Genomic DNA, 21,716 nt, shown 5'->3' with positions numbered 1-21,716 from the left:
TGTAAATATGACTTAGGCAAGAGGCCAAAGATAAGCTGAGGGTCAGCGCAGATATAGAAAGGTTTACAATGATCTGATGTAGCACAAAATCAAGGGGTATCACATACAGCTTAAAAATTAGGGAGAACAGCAGACTATACTGCTCCCTAAGTTTCTTGCAAAGAATAAACCCCAGTCAGCCTTCACGCTGCTGGCGTTATATGTGTGAACCTGCTAGCCCCTTCCACCTGGTGTGGGATTCACCTCCTATCAGGACATACTGTGAGGAGGTATCCCAGACTATTGGAGAAATAGTGGAGACTCGCACAGATTGTTCCCCCTTAATGATGCTACTTTCAACATTTCCCCATGGCAATACGGCGGCTGATGGCTGTGCTAATTCTGATAGGAAAACACAGATTGTTGCACTCCTGAATGAGGGGCCATCCTCCCAAGCTGAAGGACTATTTAAAAGATGCTGCATATAGTGGAAAGACCGGGGAGAACTACTTGAAGCGGCCGGTTCCACAGGTACTCCCTAGAGACTTTTGGGGACCTCTCAGACGTTACTTAGCATGTCAGACTACCACTAATAATGAAGCATGGTGGAACATACTGCTTTAACTGTTGTACCCATCCTTTAGATACATTCTGGCAATTTGATGGGAAGTGTGTATAGGCTTTTTTAATTTTGCTTTGCACGCTGGCTGCCTATGATCTGCTTTACTCCATCATGTAAAAGTTAGTCCTTGAAATTTTATGGGTCTTTCCCATGGTGTGCAAGTAAAACAAATACACCTCTCTTTCTTTCTTTCTTTCTTTCTCTCGTTCTCTTCTCTCCTCTCTGTCCTCTCTCTCTCTCACGCCTTTATATGTTTTGTTTACCTCTTTTTTTTGTTCAGCAAACCTCAATAAACACTTGCTAAAACAAGCATTTTCATAGCCAGTAGGTCTCGTCTTTGGGACCTTAGTCAGAGCTATTGGCTTTGCCAATGTGTTCAAGCTATGTTGTGGAGCATTGTGGCTGCTGTGCAGCATGTTGAAAAGTTATAATAAAAAAAGTGTTATAAGCATTTGTTTTACCTGAGGTGGTGCTGAGTCATGCTAAGGTGGTGGTGCTGCACCTGTGCTCAGGTGATACTGCGCTGAACCTGACATGGTGCTGCACTGATACTGAAGGGGTGCAGCGTTGGTGCAAAATTGCTGTTGAGGTAGTGTTGCGCTGAGGCTCAGTGGATGACCGAGCCTCTTGCTGCCTCACTCGATGCTAACGGAAAGGGAGGGAAACACTGCTGAATAAACCATCTCAACAACAATTTAGAAAGGTGTGGGAGGAGGGAAATGGTCCTAGAGTTATATCAATCAGTGGTATGGTGGTTTACTACAGCCCTTTTCCAGTCTTGAGGAACCATGCCAGTAGTTAGGAGTGGTGAAAGACTGAAGTGAGTTATGCAACCACTCGTGGCACAAGTTTGCACATGGATGCAGCCAGAGTGCCAGTGGCTGAGATTAATTCAAGCATTTCATCGATCACTTTTTTGTATACTTCAATGTGTTGCTCAAAGTGAAACTGGAACAGACATGGCCAGACATGGTTCCCATGCACACTGTGCTACTTGAACCAAGCTATACCTGGCTAATGAGCCCTAATAAGGGCGAAACAGGTCCTAGGTTGCTTATTTTCTGGTTCAAGGAAGACCTAGCCTGGCAGTTCGGCTGGACTGTTCTCATTGGCGCAGGGTCAAGAATTGATTTGCAAATGGCTGGGTCCAAACTGATGTGGTATGGTATGCAAAATAACAATGGACTGGGATGCGCCCAGCGAGTAATTACCAGTGTATGAAATTAATTCAAGCATTCCATCCATCAATTTGTATACTTATTTGTTTTGTCCAAAGTGAAACAGGTATGCCCAGACAAGGGTTCCGTGCACACTGTGTCACTGGAACCAAGCTCTACATGGCTGATGAGCTCTAATAAGGGTGAAACCAGTTCTAGGTTGATTGTTTTCTTTCTCAGGGAGAACTTGGCCTGGCAGTTTAGACTGAAGTAATGCTTTGTGAGCGTGTAAACAGATGTCTATGTAGCAGCATTACAGATGTTAGCTAACATTTCTCAGAAAAGTCTTTGTTCCATCCATTTTTACAAGTAGTGTATGCTTGAGGGATATTTGTTAGAATGTTTCCCTTTACACAAATTTAAATTCTTTTAAAAATCCACCCAGCAATGGATGGTTAAATTGCGATTAACTCCTCTATTGTTGCACCTTATATTGCATTTTGCACTTTGCCCTTTTCTGTTTACGGAGACAGTTGAAAGTTATCTAATTTTATGAATGTTCATTTTAAAACATTCAAAGTAGGTGTCGGGGCTGAGTTGTAGTATTCTGGTTTATGTGTAATTTTTAAAATACCCACGATCTGCAGCTGGTCGCCATTTTGGGGTAATGAAGTTGGAGACCTCAACACTTCTCTTGTTTCTATCTGCACGACCTTGTAAAGGTGCATTCGCTGCACGCAAGCGGCCATGCTTCGCAATGTGCGTTCTGCCGTGGCACAGAGCGGAAATGTGTCCACTCTTTGAACAATTTGTTCTACAAATGCTTCTCATTACTGAAATATGTCCATTCTCCCTGATGAGTCTTTTACTTTTGCTGAATTAGTCCCTCAAAGCTGTATAATTTTTTGATGTTTTAATAGTCGAGGTGTATTTTATTTATGTCTCTCAGTATTACTTGGCAATCCTAATCTATGGATGGAAAATCCTTTAGGTCTCTCGCGTCAGTTTAAACAAAATAAGGAAGTGCTTTAACTACATTTGTTATCTGGAGATCCTACTCAACAATCTGGTCATGGGTGTGGCTTGACTGCATGCCACGATGACTGCGCGAATGCCGTGCTCTGTACCGCGTCGCCACCAACTGTGATGATTTCCCCTTTCTGCCCACAAAGAGGAATTGTAATTGTATTTATTCAGTGCTTACTACCCCTGATGTGGTTTTGAAGCGCTTTACTGCAAATAGCATGCTACTCCAGAACTCAAGATTAGTGGTTAATCCAGTGGTTATTTTTGGGCATTGTGATTAGTCACATGCTCTCCACAAAATAATTGCATACATGTATTCCAGTTACTTTGTGATATTATATAATCTATCTGTTAGGTGTGATCATTAGTGGGGGCTAGGTGGTTTCAGGTTAATGTTTGGTGAGATAAGCTGCTAGAGATCTCGAGCTGCTGATTTCCCCACCCCAGAACACTCCCCAGTCGTCGGACTGGATCCAGGAACCCCCTCGAGCAGGCCTTCTGCACACCGGCAGGGGACTCTGCACTGCACCACAAGCAACGTGCATGGCGCCCACACAGGCACCACCCCAGCTCCTTCTCTTCCACGCCATAAGCACAGATCTAAACAAGCTCTGTTCAGTTGTTTTTGACTGAATTTTTCTACCATTTAGTTGACTTCAACCAGTGTGCCTTTTGTATCCATTTGTTTTATGTATCCAAAGAAACCAACTAGTTTCAAGCCTTGTAATACCTGACGGTTGTGGGTGTACACATGCCTTCAGTAATTGGGGCAGGGCTTTACACTACTCCAGATGCATGCTTGGTATTGACCAAACGGCTTCGATTATTACAGCTCTGAGAAGTAGTTTCCTGTCATGCCACCAGACGCAGTGTACTAACCGGTTAGGAATAGGAGAGAGCTGGGATGCTGGTGTACCAATAGACTTTTGTAAAATGGAGGTAAAACGAAGTGCCACGCCTACCTCTGTTTGAACATTACTTTGGAAAGAAAAAGATATTGTGCGGTTTAATACTGAAAGACTGCACAGCAGGCCTAATCATTAGTAGTGTCCACATGGCAGACCATAAATTAACTCCAACTGTTGCAGATACTACTGCTTACTGCAGTATACTGCTTCTATTTTAGCTTTGTGCATGTTTTATTATTTGTTTGTCTGTACATTTTAGTTATTCAGCACATAGGGGCACTTAGGGTGACCTTGGGCACCTCTTACTTGTGTCCTCATTACGAGCGACCCCGTTAATTGCGGTGTGTGGTATCTCCTGTTACTACACAACTTTCAGTTCTGAGTTTTGGGAAAAATATTGGCCGGTCAAACCTGCTATATTTATCGGAGGTAATGCCAGATTTGTGTTTTTTACCAGAACATGCCAATTTTAGTTTGTAAAGCACCGCAATTGCCATGTTATTTACCCAAAATTTGTATTTGGGTGGGATCAATCACAGCGACCGATCCGACATGGCAAAGTCAGATTTTATTCGGCTCAATAAATATTACACTTACTGGGCCACTTGTAACAAGGGCTTTGGACTTGCCTGGAGTGTCGCCACTATTACAACATGGCTTCACCAGTTTGTGATGTGACACGCAAGTTCAGCAAAGTAGAGTAATCAAACCCTAAGCTGACAGTGTCAGAGCACAGCACCCAACTTGCCATATGAGTGGGTGTCGTGCAAGGTGAGTTATGGAAGATCCTAAAAGAGGAGCACCCGCTCCAGGTTTCTCACCTGTAACTCCAAGGCACAGGTAACCAGACTCTGGTGGCTGGTTCTCAGTGGCTTGCTGGTCTGAGAGTGCAGATTTCTTATGTGTTCATACAATCAGCTCTAATCATGTTGATGTTTTGCTCCATTTAGGGTTCCCTCTGAGCTCTGTGATTGATTCACTTGCTTCACCTTTCTTGTCGTAAGTTATGTGTTGGTTTTCTACCATGTCTCCCTTCTCCTGGGATCCACATTTCCATGTGGTTGTTGTTAATCAGCATTGTTGTTGTTTACATGTAGGGATGGGTGTGGAAGTCTTAAGTACCCTGATCGGGGCTACCATCCAGGGCCAGATCGTTGGCGGCTACCACGCTGGCATGGCAGACGTGTGCAGAGCAAATAATGGCACCTTGGTCAATGGCACCCTCGAAAACATCACTCTCTTCAACAGCACCTCTGGGCTCACAGACACCCTGGAAAATACGGTGAGAGCAGCATTTCTGTTCGCCCTGCTTTTCAGTGTGGTCCCCTTGCCTCTGATTCTTCATTTACATACTTAGTTAAACTTCATACTTGCAATTCCATCTTGTAGGACGTCATCACCATGCTGGAATGTATGACTGTGCATGGCACGGACTCCCAATGCATGACTTGAGGCATTAGGTGTATGTGGTGATTACTTCTCCTGTTCTTTAGGCCCAGTGCTAAGGCAATACCAGAGGACAAAGAAAATCTGTCCACTGTTGTTTCTTCCTAAATTCTTTATCTGGAATACTGAACCTGATCTGTAATCAGTCAGCACCAATGATACATTCTTTCCCAACAGATGGCTTAATTTGCCTTACATAGACTTTTGTTCCTACAGAGCTACAGGCATCCCGTTTATTTCTCATGTGACATGATGTGCTGAATTAGGTCTGTTCTAAAGAGATCTAATGGACAAGTAGCCCGGACAGTATTGTACTGCTTGTGGTCAGTTGGGAGACATGTTGTCAGGAATGATCTTTATTTTCTAGTCTGGTAGAATTTGCAATTGGGTGGGTTTGTGTTGTGTCTAAGTAATGCCTGACTGCTACATCAGCACTAGGCCAAGTGATTAGAATGCAGACTACACGTTTATTCCCTAAGAACAACAGGGCAGGGCCACCCATGAGCAATAAGCATGCCTCTGGACTGGAAAGGAGTAAAGGTCTGTGGATAAGCTTTAAGGACTGTGGCCTAGGAGCATGCAGCATTAAATAACACTAGGGATGCACAGTGAGGAAGCGGTTTGCATGTACATTGAAGGACTGGGCAGAAAAACGGTGATCTGATAGATTGTGAATGTTTGAGGATCTTCGGGGAATTAATCATACTTTCCAAGGATTACAGCAAGACTTCAGTTCAAATGTGGAAGACTTCTTTTCCATTAACTTGGTTTTCAATTGCCCCTCTGTCAGACTTTTAGATCAGACACCATGGATTGCATGGGGTAAGATGATGTATGTTCACCTTGCAGACTCAGATTACCAGATATTAGCATTACAAAGGTTAGTCAAGTCTCCCTTTTTTCTATAATTCTCTAGCAATAGCAAGGGGCGCACTTTGAATACCTACTTGTAGGAGTTCGTGTGATGCTTCCCCCCAATAGGGAGGGTATCATTTTAAACACACATTTTCCACTAAGATTTATAGAACTGTTAAAGTAGTGAGTAATAGGTGAGAACTAGATGTCTCTTACCTTTATGCTCCTTAAATCATGATCTCAAAAAGTTTGATAGCATAATCATAATATGTCCAAGAGAGTGACTACTGTGCATTAAATTACAGGGTGTGTGTTAACATATGGACAGGCTTTGAGAAGGGTTAAGAGTTACTCTGCTACAAAATGTATTTGCAGTCATCAAACTTCGGGTCCGTTTCTACTGCTGGTAGCGAGTCATTGGGTCATTGAGACTTTAGGGAGACACTCAATATTCGGGTTAGCCTGCAGTTTCACACTTGCAGCACTGCTGGACTACAGTCCTTGAAAGCAGCAGTGAATTCCTATTGGGTCCGCTGCTGTTATTCAAATAAAATTTGTTGAATGGTGGTTTATTAGTAGACGCAGGTAGGTACCTACAGCTAGTAATAACGCCACAATCACAAATAAGGTCCAGTCAAGCCTCAATAAATTAATCCTTGCTCAACCCTTGGTAGCTTGTCTCACGAGCAGTCAGCCTTAACTTAGGAGACAGGTGTGTAAAGCAGTTAAAAACACCAATACAGTAAATAAGTATGTTACAACACACAATAAAAATTGAAAAACAATTCATAAAAATAGGATATATTTTCATGATTAAAATGACATTAAAACAGCACAAATTCAATGTAGGAAACCGGAGATATGAATTTTTAAAGATTAAATGTAAAATTGTGCTTTCTAGTGCTCAAAACCATAAAGCACCAACCGGGGACATCTGGTCGTGCTAGACCAGGACCAAGTCACTGTTTCAGGCTGACCGCAATGAAGCGTGGGTCGGATACAATGGTACTATTTTAGTTCTTTTTCTCTCAACGTCTAGCAAGTCTGCTCGGCAGGCCAGATTGTGGTTTGACGACGACGGCTTGTTTCAGCACAAGGCCTCTGTGATTCCGGAAGGTTTTGGTTCTAGTCGTCGACGGCAAAGAGCTTCGAAGCGTTCAGCAGGGCAAATCTAGAGTTCATGCTGAGTCGCATTTCGACGTAGCCGGCTTGACTCTCAGCGATGGGTGGGTCAACTTATGGAGCTTTTTACCAATAATTCTCTGAATGATTCCAAACATCTGGATCTTCTTCAAGAAGGTCATTATGGAGTCTTGAAGGGTCCACAACACCAGACAAGGTTCTAGAAGCTGTGAGTTGCTCCTTTGGTAGTTAGGACCTCAATTCCCACAATGCACCTGGTCAAATCGTTAAAAGTTCACTGGACGCTGGTCAGCTAGACTCTTCTTGGTAGAGTTGTTGCAGGGGACTTCTTGAAGCTCTTTTGTACCTGTTGCTTTGAGGGAGTCCACTTCTTAATCCTTTGAAGTAAAGCAAAGTCCTCTTTTGTGAAGCCCAGAGTGTGCAGCAGGTGCAATCCTCTCTTGGTGCAGGCCATGGGTTCAGCAGGGCAGCTTTCTTCTCTTGATGTTTCCAGGCAGGGCCTTGAGTTGCTGGGCAGCTCTACCATCTTTATCCAGATTTCCTGGCTGGCAAGAAGGGGGTACCCCAGACCAATGGGGGGCAGGGTGCCACCCATCTGTGATGACAATTTCCTTAGACGTGTGGTATATTTGTGTCTCAGAAAGCGATGTTCCACAAAAATCAAAATGGAGAGAAACTTTCCTGGAGGTTCCGGTCTGACTAACCTTATCCACAGTGGTGGCTACCTTTTCCCTGCAGTCCCCTTACAGCTTCTCTCTTCATTCAATTACAGGGGCTCCCATCTGGCTGGGGGTGGAGGAAGGGGGGGTGGGCCTGGTTTCTCTCCTATCTTTCTCCCTTTGAAGACCAGTTTGACATCTCAGCTCACTTCTTGCCATGGCATCATCAGACCATGGGTCTCTTCCTACCTAATGTCTCCTTTGTCTCAGCCCAGGTCATTTCACACCTCATTAAGGATGCTTGGCTCATCCAGTCAAATGCTGGCCAATCCGAAGAGGCTGCTATAGGGCTGATGTTGGGTAACTTTAGGAAAGCAATTCTAAAACTACTTTCCTGCAATAGTTATAATAAATCTAACCTTAGCAAGTTGTGGATTTAGTGTAACTATTAGCTCGAGGCATATGAGCTGCAGATTGTACACTATGCTTAGATCTCCATCTGTGTTAGGCTTGGATGCTTGCACATTGTTGTTGTCTTGAAACCGTCTTTTGGAGTCACGAGATAAGTGACTCCTCCCTTGGACGATAGTGTGCATGGGCATCGACTCCATCCTCAGATTGTTTTTTTTCCGCCATTGGGTTCGGATGTAACTTTTGCGCTCCGGTTTGGCACCTTATTCTCCAAACCTATTCGACGCGCAAACTATCTACAACTCGACTGTATTGTTTTCGATCGCGTGATCTTCGCCGTGCATCTGAGCTACTCGATTCCAGTCGTCGATACGGGCCTCTGTGCCTATCGACGACGTTCGGGCCTATCGCTCATGGAAAGCACTCCCTTCAGAAATTGCCCCCAGTGTGGAGCGAAATTCCCACACAGTGACCATCACAAGGTCTGTAACCTGTGTCTCTCGCCCGAGCACGACGAGAACAATTGGCAGGCCTGCGGTTCTTTTCGATCCAAGAAAACCATCCGTGATCCCTGGACCCGACGACACATCATGGCGCAGCGAGCAGCTCTGGCACCAGTGGACATCTTCGATGAAGACCCCGATGTCCCAGAGGAGGATTCTGAGGACCTGACAATCGTGTCCGAAGCAGACGACTCAGACGACCACATCACTCTTGGTCAACGAGTGAGTACAACTGCCCCTACCCCAGCTCCACTCAAAAAAAAGAAGGCCCTGGTCAAGACTTCGCCTGCTGGCCCCAGTCGCGACCGAAAACCAGCTTCAGAAGCCCCGCCCCCAGGCCCAGCTCTGAAGATGAAGGACAAGCCTTCCGGTAGCTCGGGACCAATCAAACCATATCTCGGTGTCCCACAGGCGCCTTCGGCACCGAAGACGGGAGAGCAACCTACTTCCAAAAAGAAGTCCGCACCGACTACCTCGACACCGAAAGAAAAGCCATCGGATCCGAAATCAAAGCCTTCGGAACCGAAAAAGATTTCCGTCTCCATAGCCGAGCCAAAGAACCCCAAACCACCTCCTAAGGCCTCAGAGCAGAAGTCCAAACACTGCTCGGACCCAAAGAAGTCGGTGCCGAAAGCGGTTACCGAGGAGGAAGAACTTTTTCGACCCCCCTCAGCAAAGCTGGGATCGCGAGATGGATAGTAAAATGCATTCAAATATGCTATCAAAAGGCTAAACGCACATTGACAAATCCCCTAGAGCGCATTCAACACGCAAACTAGGGGCTTCCATGGCATTCTTTGGGAACATTCCCTTAGATGACATCTGCAAAGCAGCAACATGGTCTACACCACACACCTTCACCAAACACTATTGTGTTGACGTGCAGGCTAAGCAACAAGCTTCGGTAGGCCAGGCTGTTCTTAAAACATTTTTTCAAACTACTGCAACAGATACAGGTGACCACCGCTAGGGGAAGACACTGCTGTACAGTCTATGCATAGTGTACAATCTGCAGCTCATATGCCTCGAACGGAAAATAATACTTACCAGTATGCATCTGTTCTTGGCGTGTAGAGCTGCAGAGTTGTACATGCCCACCCGCCTCCCTGGAACCTGTACCTGTTCCAGTATTATCATAATTAGATACATTCACATGGGCATATCTTACTTCTTACTGACTCCATCATTTCCCATTATGGCGAAAAAACAACCTGAGGATGGAGTCGATGCCCATGCTCTCTATCGTCCAAGGAAGGAGTCACCTATCTCGTGGCTACAAAAGACTCTTCCAAGACCACAACAACGAGCAAGCATCCGAGACCAACACCAGATGGCGATCTATGCATAGTGTACAACTCTGCAGCTCTACATGCCAAGAACAGATGCATACTGGTAAGTAGCATTTTCCTTTTAACACTTCGAATTATTATTTAAGATCACTCCTGTCAAAAGTTAGACTTTATTAATGTTTAATGAACCCTTCCCGTGTTAGCCTATGGAGCTAATTTACTACAATCGGGGGGAAACTAAATTGGCAGTTTTTCCCCTCACAAGGCAATCTAAAACATCTTTTATAATAGCCCTGCTTATTACTAAAAATGCAACTTACCTTTGGGGCACCAAGGGTAGATTTTAGGGATGACTTAAACTACTGTATTTGTAGTGTAGCTCACTGGTTAGAGGAGGCATACCCTGAAACAGAGATCAGGCCCGGGACCTGGGTTCGATTCCCGACGCGGCAGGGTCCAGAACCCAATTGTCCACGGACTCGATAATTCTCGTTTCGGTGCCCACTCTAAGCACAAGTTCACACTATGCAGCTCTGGGCAACAAGCCTGCTTAATCTCCACAACGGCCCCCAGCGGCGGGATGCCTGGCTTTCACCTTGGGGATGCCCAGTACGGGTTATCTTACAGGGAAAAACCAGGACGGGTTCCCAATGCAAGCGCCAAGATGCCCGTAGGGTGATAGTTGCGCTCTATAAGTACTCCAATCAATCAATCATATAAGACTTTGGAATTACCTTCTAATTCCAAGTCGAATTTTGACATAACTTTAAAATGAAAGCAGGCACCACAGCAGTGCACACTTAAGTGCATTCAATCCACTGGGCCTCTAAAGCTATATGCCCTACCATATACAAGGGACTTACAGTTTTATATATATATATATATATATATATATATATATATATCATCATCATCATTTAAGCTTTATTTCGGTTGAATTTACCATAAAAGCACATAAAAATACAGAATTAACAAAACAGACAATCCATTTCATACATATAACCTCAGATAATTACATGGTTGTTAGACATTTGTTCCTTAAAAGAATTAAATAAATCCAATATTTAAAATTGACGTAACAATAATATTCATAAAAGGTTAAAATATTTTTGTCTCTCAAAATTCATCTTGCTTGAACTTAAATCGAAACAACATTATTGATCAAGTTCCTTCGTGCAATCCACATTGAATGTAGAAACTTAGTTACTGCACAGACAATTAATGGGTCGGTATCTGTTTTTAGTATCCTAAAAAAAGCCAAATAGTGATTTATCCCCAGGTTCTTGCACAGCTGAATTATCCATATCTTCCTAATGTGAGCGTAAGCGGGACAGAATAGGATAACATGAACCGGGGTTTCATCCTCAATGAGGCAATCTGGACAGGGGCGTACAAGTCCCCCCTTCCACCTATCAGAAAAATTAAAAAGGGGCAAGGTACCATATCTAAACTGTAAATAAAGCTTTTTTGCTAGTGTTGGTTGGATTAAATCAATCGCAGCCTCAAAGCTATAAACGGACTTTACATCCAAAAAAACATCTGTTAAGCTTGAGGATTTTACTAAGCGAAAGAGATTCCTTAAATTCGTTTGCTTGACAGCACACGCCACTGCTTTCTTAGAAATAGCTGGGCAGGAAACTTCAGGATTGGACCAGAGTTCCTCAAGACCAGTCAATGCAAGTGAATGTTTGACGAATGCTAGCCAAGGAATCCCACCAGAACCAGTTGAAGCCATGCCAACTTTAAGCTCCTCCTTATAAGTCACCAGCTCAGGGGTGCTCCAGAGACGCTTCCAATAGAGTAACGGTCGAATGGTGATAGCGTCTACAATTGGGCAGACATTCAGATCAAATCTTAGCGGGATTAAAGGAGTGCTTTTTGGAAGGTCCAATAGTTGTCTTTATATATATATATATATAACACCAGTATCAGACAAAAAGTGGGGGGACAACAGCAAAAAGCCCTTGTTTTCTCACATTATTACTCTGGTTCCTGGCCTGTGTGGTTAACATTTTAAAATACCCACTAGTGCCCCCAACCAAGCCTGCCTTGGTTAGTGATTACAGATGGGACTAAGAGCAAAATGGGCTGGCACCGCAGAACCTACTATTTGTTGTAGAGCCGCAGGAAGATCTCTACTGTCCACGGCTTACTCTGGATATGATTGAGGGGGGCTCCATTCGACAGGGAGATGTTGGTTATAAAGAAGGGTCATAGTATGAGCTCTGTGGATCGATACAAAAGTTTACATTTGCATGACATTGCCAATATACTGGGTGGATGTCGGATTGACACTCTTAAGTGTAGAATGACACTTTTGAAGCACAGATGGCTTGACACCATACTAGGTGAAGTGAGTCTGGTTAAAAAATAAAAATGGATACCATTAAGAAGTGTGGAAATTAATTGAGCAATCCCACTACCTAGTGTCAGTGTGACTGGTCTTTCCACTTGTTGGTTTGTCTCTGCACATCTGTATCAGATTTTTTGGGGGGTATCTAGGTGGTCTGAGCAACCGATGAGGACGCAATTTCTCTTTCTGCTAGTGGACATTAAGACACGCTGTTTAAGTAGGCATGTCAAGGCAGAGCAATTTCTTGATTTAGGTACAGCAGGTTTGGATGAATTGCCACCAAGCTCCAACATCCAGGAAGTACTCTTCAGGTCCACACAAGTCTTTATGATGTAGTTCCTAAACTTACTGGTTTATTTTTTTTTCAGCTCAGTGAGTCCAAACAAGGGATGCAGTATGTATGGCTCTAGCAGCAAAGCTCTTGAGAGAACAAAGATATGTGATCAAGCCAAAGCTTAGGCGTGCATACCGAGGCCGAGGAAAGGTGTGGAGAATGCACAGACACCGCTGTTCTCTCTTACCTGTTCTAATGCTGTCACCTGCTGGACATTTATTCTGGGGGAAAGCTGACAAGGACCAAACAATGGGATTTATGTTGCTATCGTTTTGAACAGCACACTTGACATTAGGTTTGCTCAGACAAATTGACACATTAGGGTGTCTTTAGCAAGTCAAGATTCTAACATTGCAGTATGCTCAGTAAGACTGCAGCTTTTAGACATTAAAACATGGTATGTGTTGCTTGATAGCTTCTGATGGAAATTGTATGTATTCTTGAAGAGGGGCCTGTGCAGACTTTAATATGCACATAGGGAGGCAGTGAGGGGATTATTATCCTTTGCTGGATGGAGACTGTAGTGAATGAGTCCTGACTGTTGTGGCAAGTAGGAGGGGGTTTGTGCTGATTGAGACCTGAAGAGAGGAAGGAGGGAAGGGGAACTATGTGCATTATTGTGCGGTGTCATTGAGGAGAGTGGCAGAAATGGGTTACACTTGATTGAAATAATCTACATTCTTTCTCTTCTAGCAATGGGCCTACACTGTTGCAGCCTTGGCCATCGGGGGACTGTACTGCACCTCCAGTCTGATCCTGTTTATTGGGGTGAAGGAGCAGTCTGGTAAGAGTTTGTTCACTAACCTAGCTCTTGCATGTATCACCCAGCATACTCTCCTGGACATCTCCATGCTGAATAATTGTATGGAGCCCATGTCCACACTCCATCCATCACCATTTAGGCTTTTTCTCCACCACCAAAATGACCACATCACCACTGTAACTCCACCAGATCCACTAGCTTCACATTTGTCTTTCTCTTGATAGGATTTGTTTTTCTGGATAGTTTGTCATCTCTGTATATACCCAGATGAGCTGACTTGACCCCTGTGTTCATCCAGTCACCTCTTTGACACATGTCCCTCTGTAGCCCCCTGATTAACCTTTACGGCCTTGTCAAGGGTATGAAGTACTGTGTAAATTCTACAGTACAATACAACGTATGTTACATGCATATTAGTTTAATACTACTTTCTTCCCTATGAATGCATATAATCATTGTGGTACCTGGTTATCCTGCTGATTACCATCTGTCTGTGCCCATCCATCACTCCTCCTGTCAATTTACAATAGCAACTAATGTTCCTAATTAGTAGTGCGCAGATTTTGATTTTACTTCAGTAGTGGTTGCCCAAGTTTGTCTCAGCATTACAATTCTGGAGAGCTCATGAAATAATTGGTCGATGTCAACACAATTGAGAATGTGAAATATAAGATTTTCGTTATTTAATCAAGCCTTGAGAAAGTCCCAATACAGGTGAAATGCGTTTGCTGTTTAACAAATCATTTATTGGATTGGATATTTTGGAATATTATGAATTGTGGAACAGGAAGAAGAATAAAGTATATTTTCAAACTTGAATGACATCTCGACTGTATACTTTTGTATTGAAGAAATCACATCACAGAATAAAATACTTTAAATTGTGATTCATATAGCTTACTGAGTGCACATTATCGTGGAATTATCACTCCTCCTCTGCGTTTCAACCTACAAGCAGAGGGACCTCTCAAGTATCGCACACATGCTTTACCATGGGGATGCACAATATTTGAGAGGGGTCCCTCTGCTTGCTAAGCAGCTGTGCTTACCCAGGATCAAAGCACTACAGGGACGTAATACCCATTTGCAGCTGGAGCTTTGCCCACGATCAAGCCTATGAGCAAGGAGTTCGACTGGCCAAATTCCCATGAGTATATCAAGATTCGACCATCATTGGAGATCCATTTTGAAGACTGGGATTAATATCCCCATTGTATTGCATTATTTATGTGGCAGAACACTTGATGTAGTCCTGGTGTCTTCAGCACTCGTAGGCCAAAACGCATCGACAATCAACAACAGTAGCATTACCACCCACTGATAAAGTCTCAAAGGACACATCACTAGGGATATAGGTCTGTATAGTTTTGGGTGTATAGCTACATCCAAGCTGGGTAGCTGCACTGTCTACAGGTTGGGCCACACATCTGAAGGAGAAAGTGGACACCTTACAAGAAGTATAGTGTTCCAATTCCAATGTAACCTGCACAATGGGCATTGTTAAATAAGTAAACTATTTTGGAATGTGATGGAATGTATACTATGGATATTGTTTTCTTTATATATTTATCAATGTATTGAGGGTTGTTGCTGAAGAATTGTGTGCAGTATCCTTTTAAAATATTGATTTCTGCCAAATCTGGCTTGTCCAATATAATAATAGTAGTATTGACTAAAAACATACTTTTCTAAGCTGTCCCCATGGAGAACCCTAGTAGCTTGCATTGTGCTTCTCTTACAGGTTTCCTGAGTCCGCTACTGAAGTCTGAGGTGCCCTTCTTCAGGAGCCTCCGAGTGATCCTGGGGCATACACCATACAAACGGCTAGTCATGGGATTCCTCGCGGCCTCCCTCGCCTTTCAGGTGTCAAGTCTTGTTTCCCCCTCCTCTCTTGCTCTGCGTCCTTTATTTATCCACCCTGCTTCTGGAAATTTGGATAGTGTGTGTGTGGGAGCCGTCCTGCGTGTCTCTTTCTCTGCGCACTTCCTGTATGAGTTTGTGCCATTATTGGGACAGGAATGTCCCCTGCATGCTAAAAAGCCATGTATCTCTGACCTCAATGACCCGATGTAGAAAGATGGCTCTCTAGATAGTACACTAAATCGAAGTACACTGTGCAGCCAGTCCAGTGAGACCCAGATTGGTAGACAGAGGCAAAAGTAGATAATACTAACACTCTATTTGTGGTGGTGTGGGCTAGCAGTTAGACTTGTCAGTGTGGTGCTAAGCATTTGTTGTACTCACAGAGGGAATAAATGATACACTCACTCAAGAATAAATCCGAGACCAATTTGCAAAAATAACATTGATGGTTTAAAAAAAAAAAAAAAAATCAAACCAAGAACTTTGTTCTACAGTGAGTACTTTTTTCAAGGTATGAATTTTTTAATTTCGCAAAACAAATCACTTTTGTGTGTAATTATGCACCGTTAAAGTCAATGGGAGAAAATAGAAAACTGCATAAAAAAATCATACAGTTGGATTTTGAGGTTCACCTTCGGGATTTGGGAAGTAGCAAGGCCAGGTCCAATGTTCAGCCAGCAGATTCTCGGGAGCGTCCCAGATTCGAGAAGGAGCAGGGTGGTGAGGTCGTTGGTAGCTGGTGTGCTACGAAGAAGGGTAGGTCACCTGAAAACACACTGCACAAGGGGACTTAAAGGTAAGTCCGAGGGGGTCCCACTCGAGGGAACAGGTTGCAAGGGGCTCAGTACTACGGGAGCACAGCTGGTTTGTCAATACCCAGGCGGGGCGGGCTAAGTGCAGAGCAGATAGGTCAGCTGTGCAGTGTGTGTCAAGATGTCTAAGCAGTCAGGGGCAGGCAGGTTGCAGGGACAATTCAGGGACAGCTGGGCCACTCATGAAGTCTGTCTCAGGGGTCTTGACCTCCCTCAACAGGTGCTTACTTCCTGGGCAGTTGGAGTCCGGAATGGACTCTTTGTGCTGGTGTAGGTTACAGGTCCGGTAAGTCTCCGGTAGTTCCTTGTGTCTCCAAACTTGGTGGTGTGACAGATCTGACCCTTCAGAGCTGATGTACCTCTTTTTGTTTGGATGCTGCATTGGAGTCGCGGCGGAGCAGCAAGTCAATAAACCGGACTCTGCAGGTCCGGTGCCTGCGATTTGCAGGGGAGTAGTTCCTCTACCCCAAGATAGTTCTCTAGAGAATAGCGGAGGGCTGGAGGGCTCTGGGATTCTTGGAGTCCTCACAGCAGTACACCGAGACAGCACACAATGATTGTCGAGTCCTAGAAGCAGCAGGCAGGGTTTCGTGCCAAACTTCTGCAACAGGTCTTCTGTTCTCAGGTCAGCACATCTTCTCTGTCCATATCATCTTTGTCTGTTGAATCTAAAGTTCGGGGTGCAGGGATGGCGCCTAAGTACTAGATTTCGGGGCGATAAAGTGGTTGACAGGCAGTAGCCATTGGGCTACCTACCTTTAGGGTGTCTGCACCCTCTAAGTGACCACATCCTATAGAAAGGGGGTACTACCCTAACCCTAATTGGCTAATTCCCTCTCAAACCAAGATGGAGGAAAATGAAAAGTGGGCCCCACATCACCTGCCCACCTTAGGGGTGGTGATGGCTAAATGGTGACCCACCTCCTTACTTAACTAATTTTCCCACCTGTCCTCCCTCCATATGTGGAGCAGGACAGGGAGGCTGGCATCCTCCAGTATCTGGTGATGCCTGAGTCGCATTTCAAAGGCAGCATCGCCTTTGAAGCTTCCCGCCTTGGAAGGCCATCCAGGCCGGGGGAGGTGTGAAGCACCTCCGCCCAAGCAGGCTTTGTTCCTGGCCTCAAAGCGCGGTCTCTCACCCCATGAGGTCAGAAACGTGTGTTGGTGGCAGGCTGGCTTAGACTGGTCAGAGACCACACCAGTGCTTGATAGGTTTCCAGGGGGCCCTCTTAAGGTGTCTCCTGTGTGCATTTATCAATTAATCCAACACTGGCATCAGTGAGGATTTACTAAGACGAGATGTGTGGTACCAAACATCTTAGGGTACAGTGAAGCCATCATGGAGCTAGGAAACTCGTGATGACAAGTTTCCTGCCCGTGTACTCTCTATAGCCGCCCTGTGCACTTACAATATCTAAGAATGGACTAAGATATTATAGGGTCTTATACTCTCATGCAGATATCTCCACAATTGGAATAAAGTGCATCCTTTCTTAGGGCAGTAAGGCCAGTAGTAGGGGTGACTTGCCTACACCCCATGCAGTGTATGGGGGCATGGCCCACAAGGCTGTGTGCCTTATCGATTCTTCGGTTTTCTCTGCACCAAGACACACAGCCTGCAATGGCAGTTTGTGTAGTCTTGGTGAGGGGTCTCTGGGGTGGCACAAAGTGTGCTGCAGCCCTATTGGACCCTCCTCAATCCCACTGCCCTAGGTACCAGATGGTAACATTTACTAAGGACTTAAAGGGGTGGCTGAAGTTGTGCCAATCGTTCAGTTATAGGAAAGAGATCTGGCACTGGGAACCTGGTTAGCAGGGCCCCAGTGCACTTTCAATTCGAAATCACATCATGCACCAGGCAAAAAGTGGGGTCTAGCCATGTCAAAAGAGGGACTTTCCTACACCCGACTGCAGGTGAAACTGGCATCATGACTTTTGTTGGCCCAGTTGACATGCTAAAGTGTTGTGTGTGTGATGAAGGCATAAGCCTGTCCATAGTGATTCCAAAGTCCAGAATCTGTTTGGTGACCTGGAGGGGCACACCAAGCATGCATTGTTTAGTGGCATGGAACCGCTGTCTAGGTCCTGGGTTGTTGACATGCAGCATTGGTGGCAGAATACAGATATTTTTGTGTGTTGATAATATAGAGCAGACCTTTTTTCTGTTTCAGGAGGAGTGTTGCCTAGTAGTCCCATTCTTGGGAAGTTCCACTTCACACAGACCATTTGCAGACCTCCTGGGTGCGTGACAAGGGCATATATGTAATGTGTAGTTGGTATCAAATCTCCATTTAGTGGTAGGAGTTTGATTGCTGGGGCCATGGAATTTCTTTTGGCTAACCCCTGCCACAATAAAAGATGGGCTACAGCTTCCCTGACTGGGAAAGTGTATTGCCTGCATTACTGATGCTAAAGGGAGGAGACCTAGACACTGTCGAGAGATAGGATGGTTATCCTAAGGGATTTTATAAGTACCTCTTAGAAGGAGATTGATGGTTATTCCTTCACAAACACTGCCATTTGGTAGATGGTAGGGGAGAGGGGTGAGTTGGCAGATCTGTTAAGAGAGAGTAAGCTTCCAGGCAGGGCATATCCGTTTGACCATCCCTGATTGTTACTTCAGTAAGGGTGATAACAGTCAAATATTTACACTTTATTGTGCTCATGTTTTTTGATACTTCCACTTGCAGCCAGAATCCTCACTACATACTGGGAGAACCATACCTTGCACAATGTCTGTGTCTGCGCTGCAGCCAAAAATATGGCATTTAAAAAGGACCTCAACCAGGTTCCTAGACTTTAGACAGTGGATCGATATCCACTGTGGGGAAAGTGAGTATAAATGTGAGACCCAAACCAACTCACTTTGTTCCAGTTCCAAGTTCTTCTTGGCCAAGGAAGTAAGTGCAAGTGCTCCTCAGAGTTTTGAACCAGCTGCAGTGTTTAGGGCTGGTGTCTGCAAAATGGCCATAGGTGAGGGAACATCACCTGAGGTCTGCAAAACTTTCTGGAGAACCTATTGGTCTGCCTAGTATCTAGAAGCCTACCTGAATGCACATAGAGGGGAAGGTAGTGTGTGGCCCTGATGGAGGAGACGTCCAACCATGTTCCCAGCTGAAGAGCACGTAAAACGGCTGATTGTAGATCAGGATTGCAACTAGCAGTGGCCAGAACTGAGAGGAGTGATCCTGTCTCCCTGCGTCTCTGTTATCCGGCATCACCCCAGCGACCTGAGGGACTTGTTTTACCACTGCTGCTATATTGTGAACAAAGATGTCATGACTGCCGTAGTGGAGGACCCCCCATCAACTTTAGGTAGCAATTGCTGAAGACAGGTGACCTCTGACAAGGGCCTACTGTGCTGCTTTCTTCAGTGCTGAGATCAAAGAGGGACAGCTACCGATCCTACACCCCATGTCAGAAGCCACCGGTGTTACTGCAAGGAATGCATCGCAACAACCGCAGCCCTGTGTTGTTTTTTCAGAGACAGGTAAACAAGTGAACATGAGGCTTTGTAGAAAGACTGTCCTGTGCTACCACTCCCCTTTGAAAGAAGGAATGAGTGGCAATAAGAACTTTGTTGCAAGATACGGACTAAACTGCCCGTTTAGCAATTACTCACATATAAGCCCAGTAATGAACTAGACCTGTGTGGATGCTCGTCCTTTACTGGTAGGTCACTGTAGTATTTTGAGAGCTGCAGTCGCTGTGCTGGGATGCTGAGGTGGGTGGGAACTGTAACCACTGAACTAGAACACTGTGGTGGTGGGTGTGGGAACTGTAGGATTTGCTTTGAGCCTAGTAGAACCCTGTAGCTGAACCTCATTACTGTGTGTAGTAGTACGTTTTGCTGTTCTGTTAAAGTGTTTTGCATTTTCTAAGACAATTACTGGGCTGGTCAGTATGTTGTTTTGTCTTTTAGTTGATTGTTGAGGTCTCAGATCCTGCCTCCCACACTACTTCCCTGAGAAGCCATTGATGGCTCGCCTTCACTACCTAGAGAGTAAAGTGTGGAAAGGGTTACTTGTCCCAGTTGGCATACCAATAGTAGGAATGGCTTAAGGGCAAGAGAGTCAAACGACTCCATCACAGTTGTCAGACACATTTACATTGATTGAATAGTTAGTCCTTGTAGCAATACTGCAGGAATTCATGTCGCGCTTCTGTGCCTAGAGAATCAGTGACTGGATTTAGGATTCTTCTTGGGTACTTCTCATAATCTAGGTGAGTGACCTCCCATGTTATTTTAGTTGGGTCTGCCCCCTCCTGTAAGAGATGTGCAAATTGAAATCTCATGTCCTGATCCACTGTTTCTTAAGCTCTGCGAAGAGTAGCCCATACTTTTTGCCACCTGTTGCAGATCGTCTCAACTATGTGGCAAGATCGTCTATCAGTTGTTGGTGACTCTGACGTATGACATCCCAGAAACTAAAGTATTACGGTAACCACCCACACCCATAACACTGTTTTAGGCCTAGTCACTATATAGATTCTGTTGTGTACTATTTTGTGTACAAGCCTAGTGTAGTTTATCCAAGTCTGGCTACCAGACATGTTCCTGATTGAATCTTTTGGGCATCTTCTCATCCCATCTAGTTAAAATGATGTCCAGACAGACGCTTTACATTTATGCACAGCTTGCTTTAAAAGTCAAGTACAAATGTACTAAGGTCTTATTCAAGGCTTTAGAGACAACACAGATATTGAGTGGTTTTGAAATGTAACCTTCATACATTCCTTCCTATCCTACTCCTCTTTCAGCTTGTTTTGTTGTATGTATGTGAGCATTGGCCAGAACCCTATTTATTTCCTGGTTTACACCCACCCTCTCACCCTTGACTTCTCTGTTTGTTTCCTTGCCCCTCCTCTCTCTGTCTTTGTCTGTCTCTCTCTTCACTTTTCTCTGTTCTTCTCTTGCTGTCCTGGTCCTTCTACCCCACTGTCCCCTTTTCATGGCTCTTCTTCCATCCTTCTCTCTCCCTTTCTTTCTATCATGCTTCCATTCACTCTTTCTTCCCTCTCTCTCCCCTTCTGCGGTCTTCCTTCCTTTACTCTCCTCTTTCCACCCCCCTCTCTGTATCCTCTCCCTATTCATTTTCTTCTTCCTCATCCTAACCTGTTCTCTCTCACTTATTTTCTTTTATTCTGTTAACAGATTTTGTTCTTTCTTTCCCATTTTCCTGGAACTTGTCCTTTTGTACCAAGCTCTGCACACTGACCTGAGGTCTCTTCTTTTCTTTTCCAGCTTGCACAAGGAATCTTTGCTTTCTTTTGCACTCATGCTGCTGGTCTGGCTGGGAGTTTCCAGCACCTTGTGCTCATCATGCTGGTAAGTGTTCAAAAGACCCAAGGGGCACCATTCTTTTGGGGGCACCAAGCATAGCGTGACCAGCCCTAGCCCAACATGCTTTACATGTACAAACTCTATCCCATCTTTCTTGTCACTGCAACCCATTGTCTCCCACCATCAATTGCTCTGGAACCAGTTCTGTCGCAGCATATTTTGAGAAAGTCTGTCACTGGCCTACATACATCAAGTTTCAGAGATGTTCGAAATTCCACCATAGGGTATTGTAAGAAGGGAATAGTATAG

The 21,716-nt window shown here is 44.6% G+C and overlaps 1 protein-coding gene across 5 annotated transcripts in view; it reads left to right on the top strand.

Annotated features, from left to right (window-relative positions):
• LOC146812555 (sodium-dependent lysophosphatidylcholine symporter 1-B-like) overlaps window positions 1-21,716 on the top strand; it is a 129,560-nt gene that overhangs the window by 33,140 nt on the left and 74,704 nt on the right. For 4 of the 5 annotated variants that reach the window (XM_085619580.1, XM_085619582.1, XM_085619581.1 and 1 more), the window contains 4 exons: window positions 4,790-4,974; window positions 13,379-13,469; window positions 15,190-15,311; window positions 21,369-21,452. In XM_085619580.1, the coding sequence (XP_085475706.1) occupies window positions 4,790-4,974; window positions 13,379-13,469; window positions 15,190-15,311; window positions 21,369-21,452 (482 nt within the window). The remainder of the gene's footprint in view (window positions 1-4,789; window positions 4,975-13,378; window positions 13,470-15,189; window positions 15,312-21,368; window positions 21,453-21,716) is intronic. The other variant, XM_085619584.1, reaches the window with a different exon arrangement.

This window comes from Triturus cristatus, chromosome 7 (assembly GCF_964204655.1).
Source record: "Triturus cristatus chromosome 7, aTriCri1.1, whole genome shotgun sequence".
Classification (NCBI taxonomy): domain Eukaryota; kingdom Metazoa; phylum Chordata; class Amphibia; order Caudata; family Salamandridae; genus Triturus; species Triturus cristatus.
This window is presented reverse-complemented; position numbering and strand designations above follow the sequence as displayed.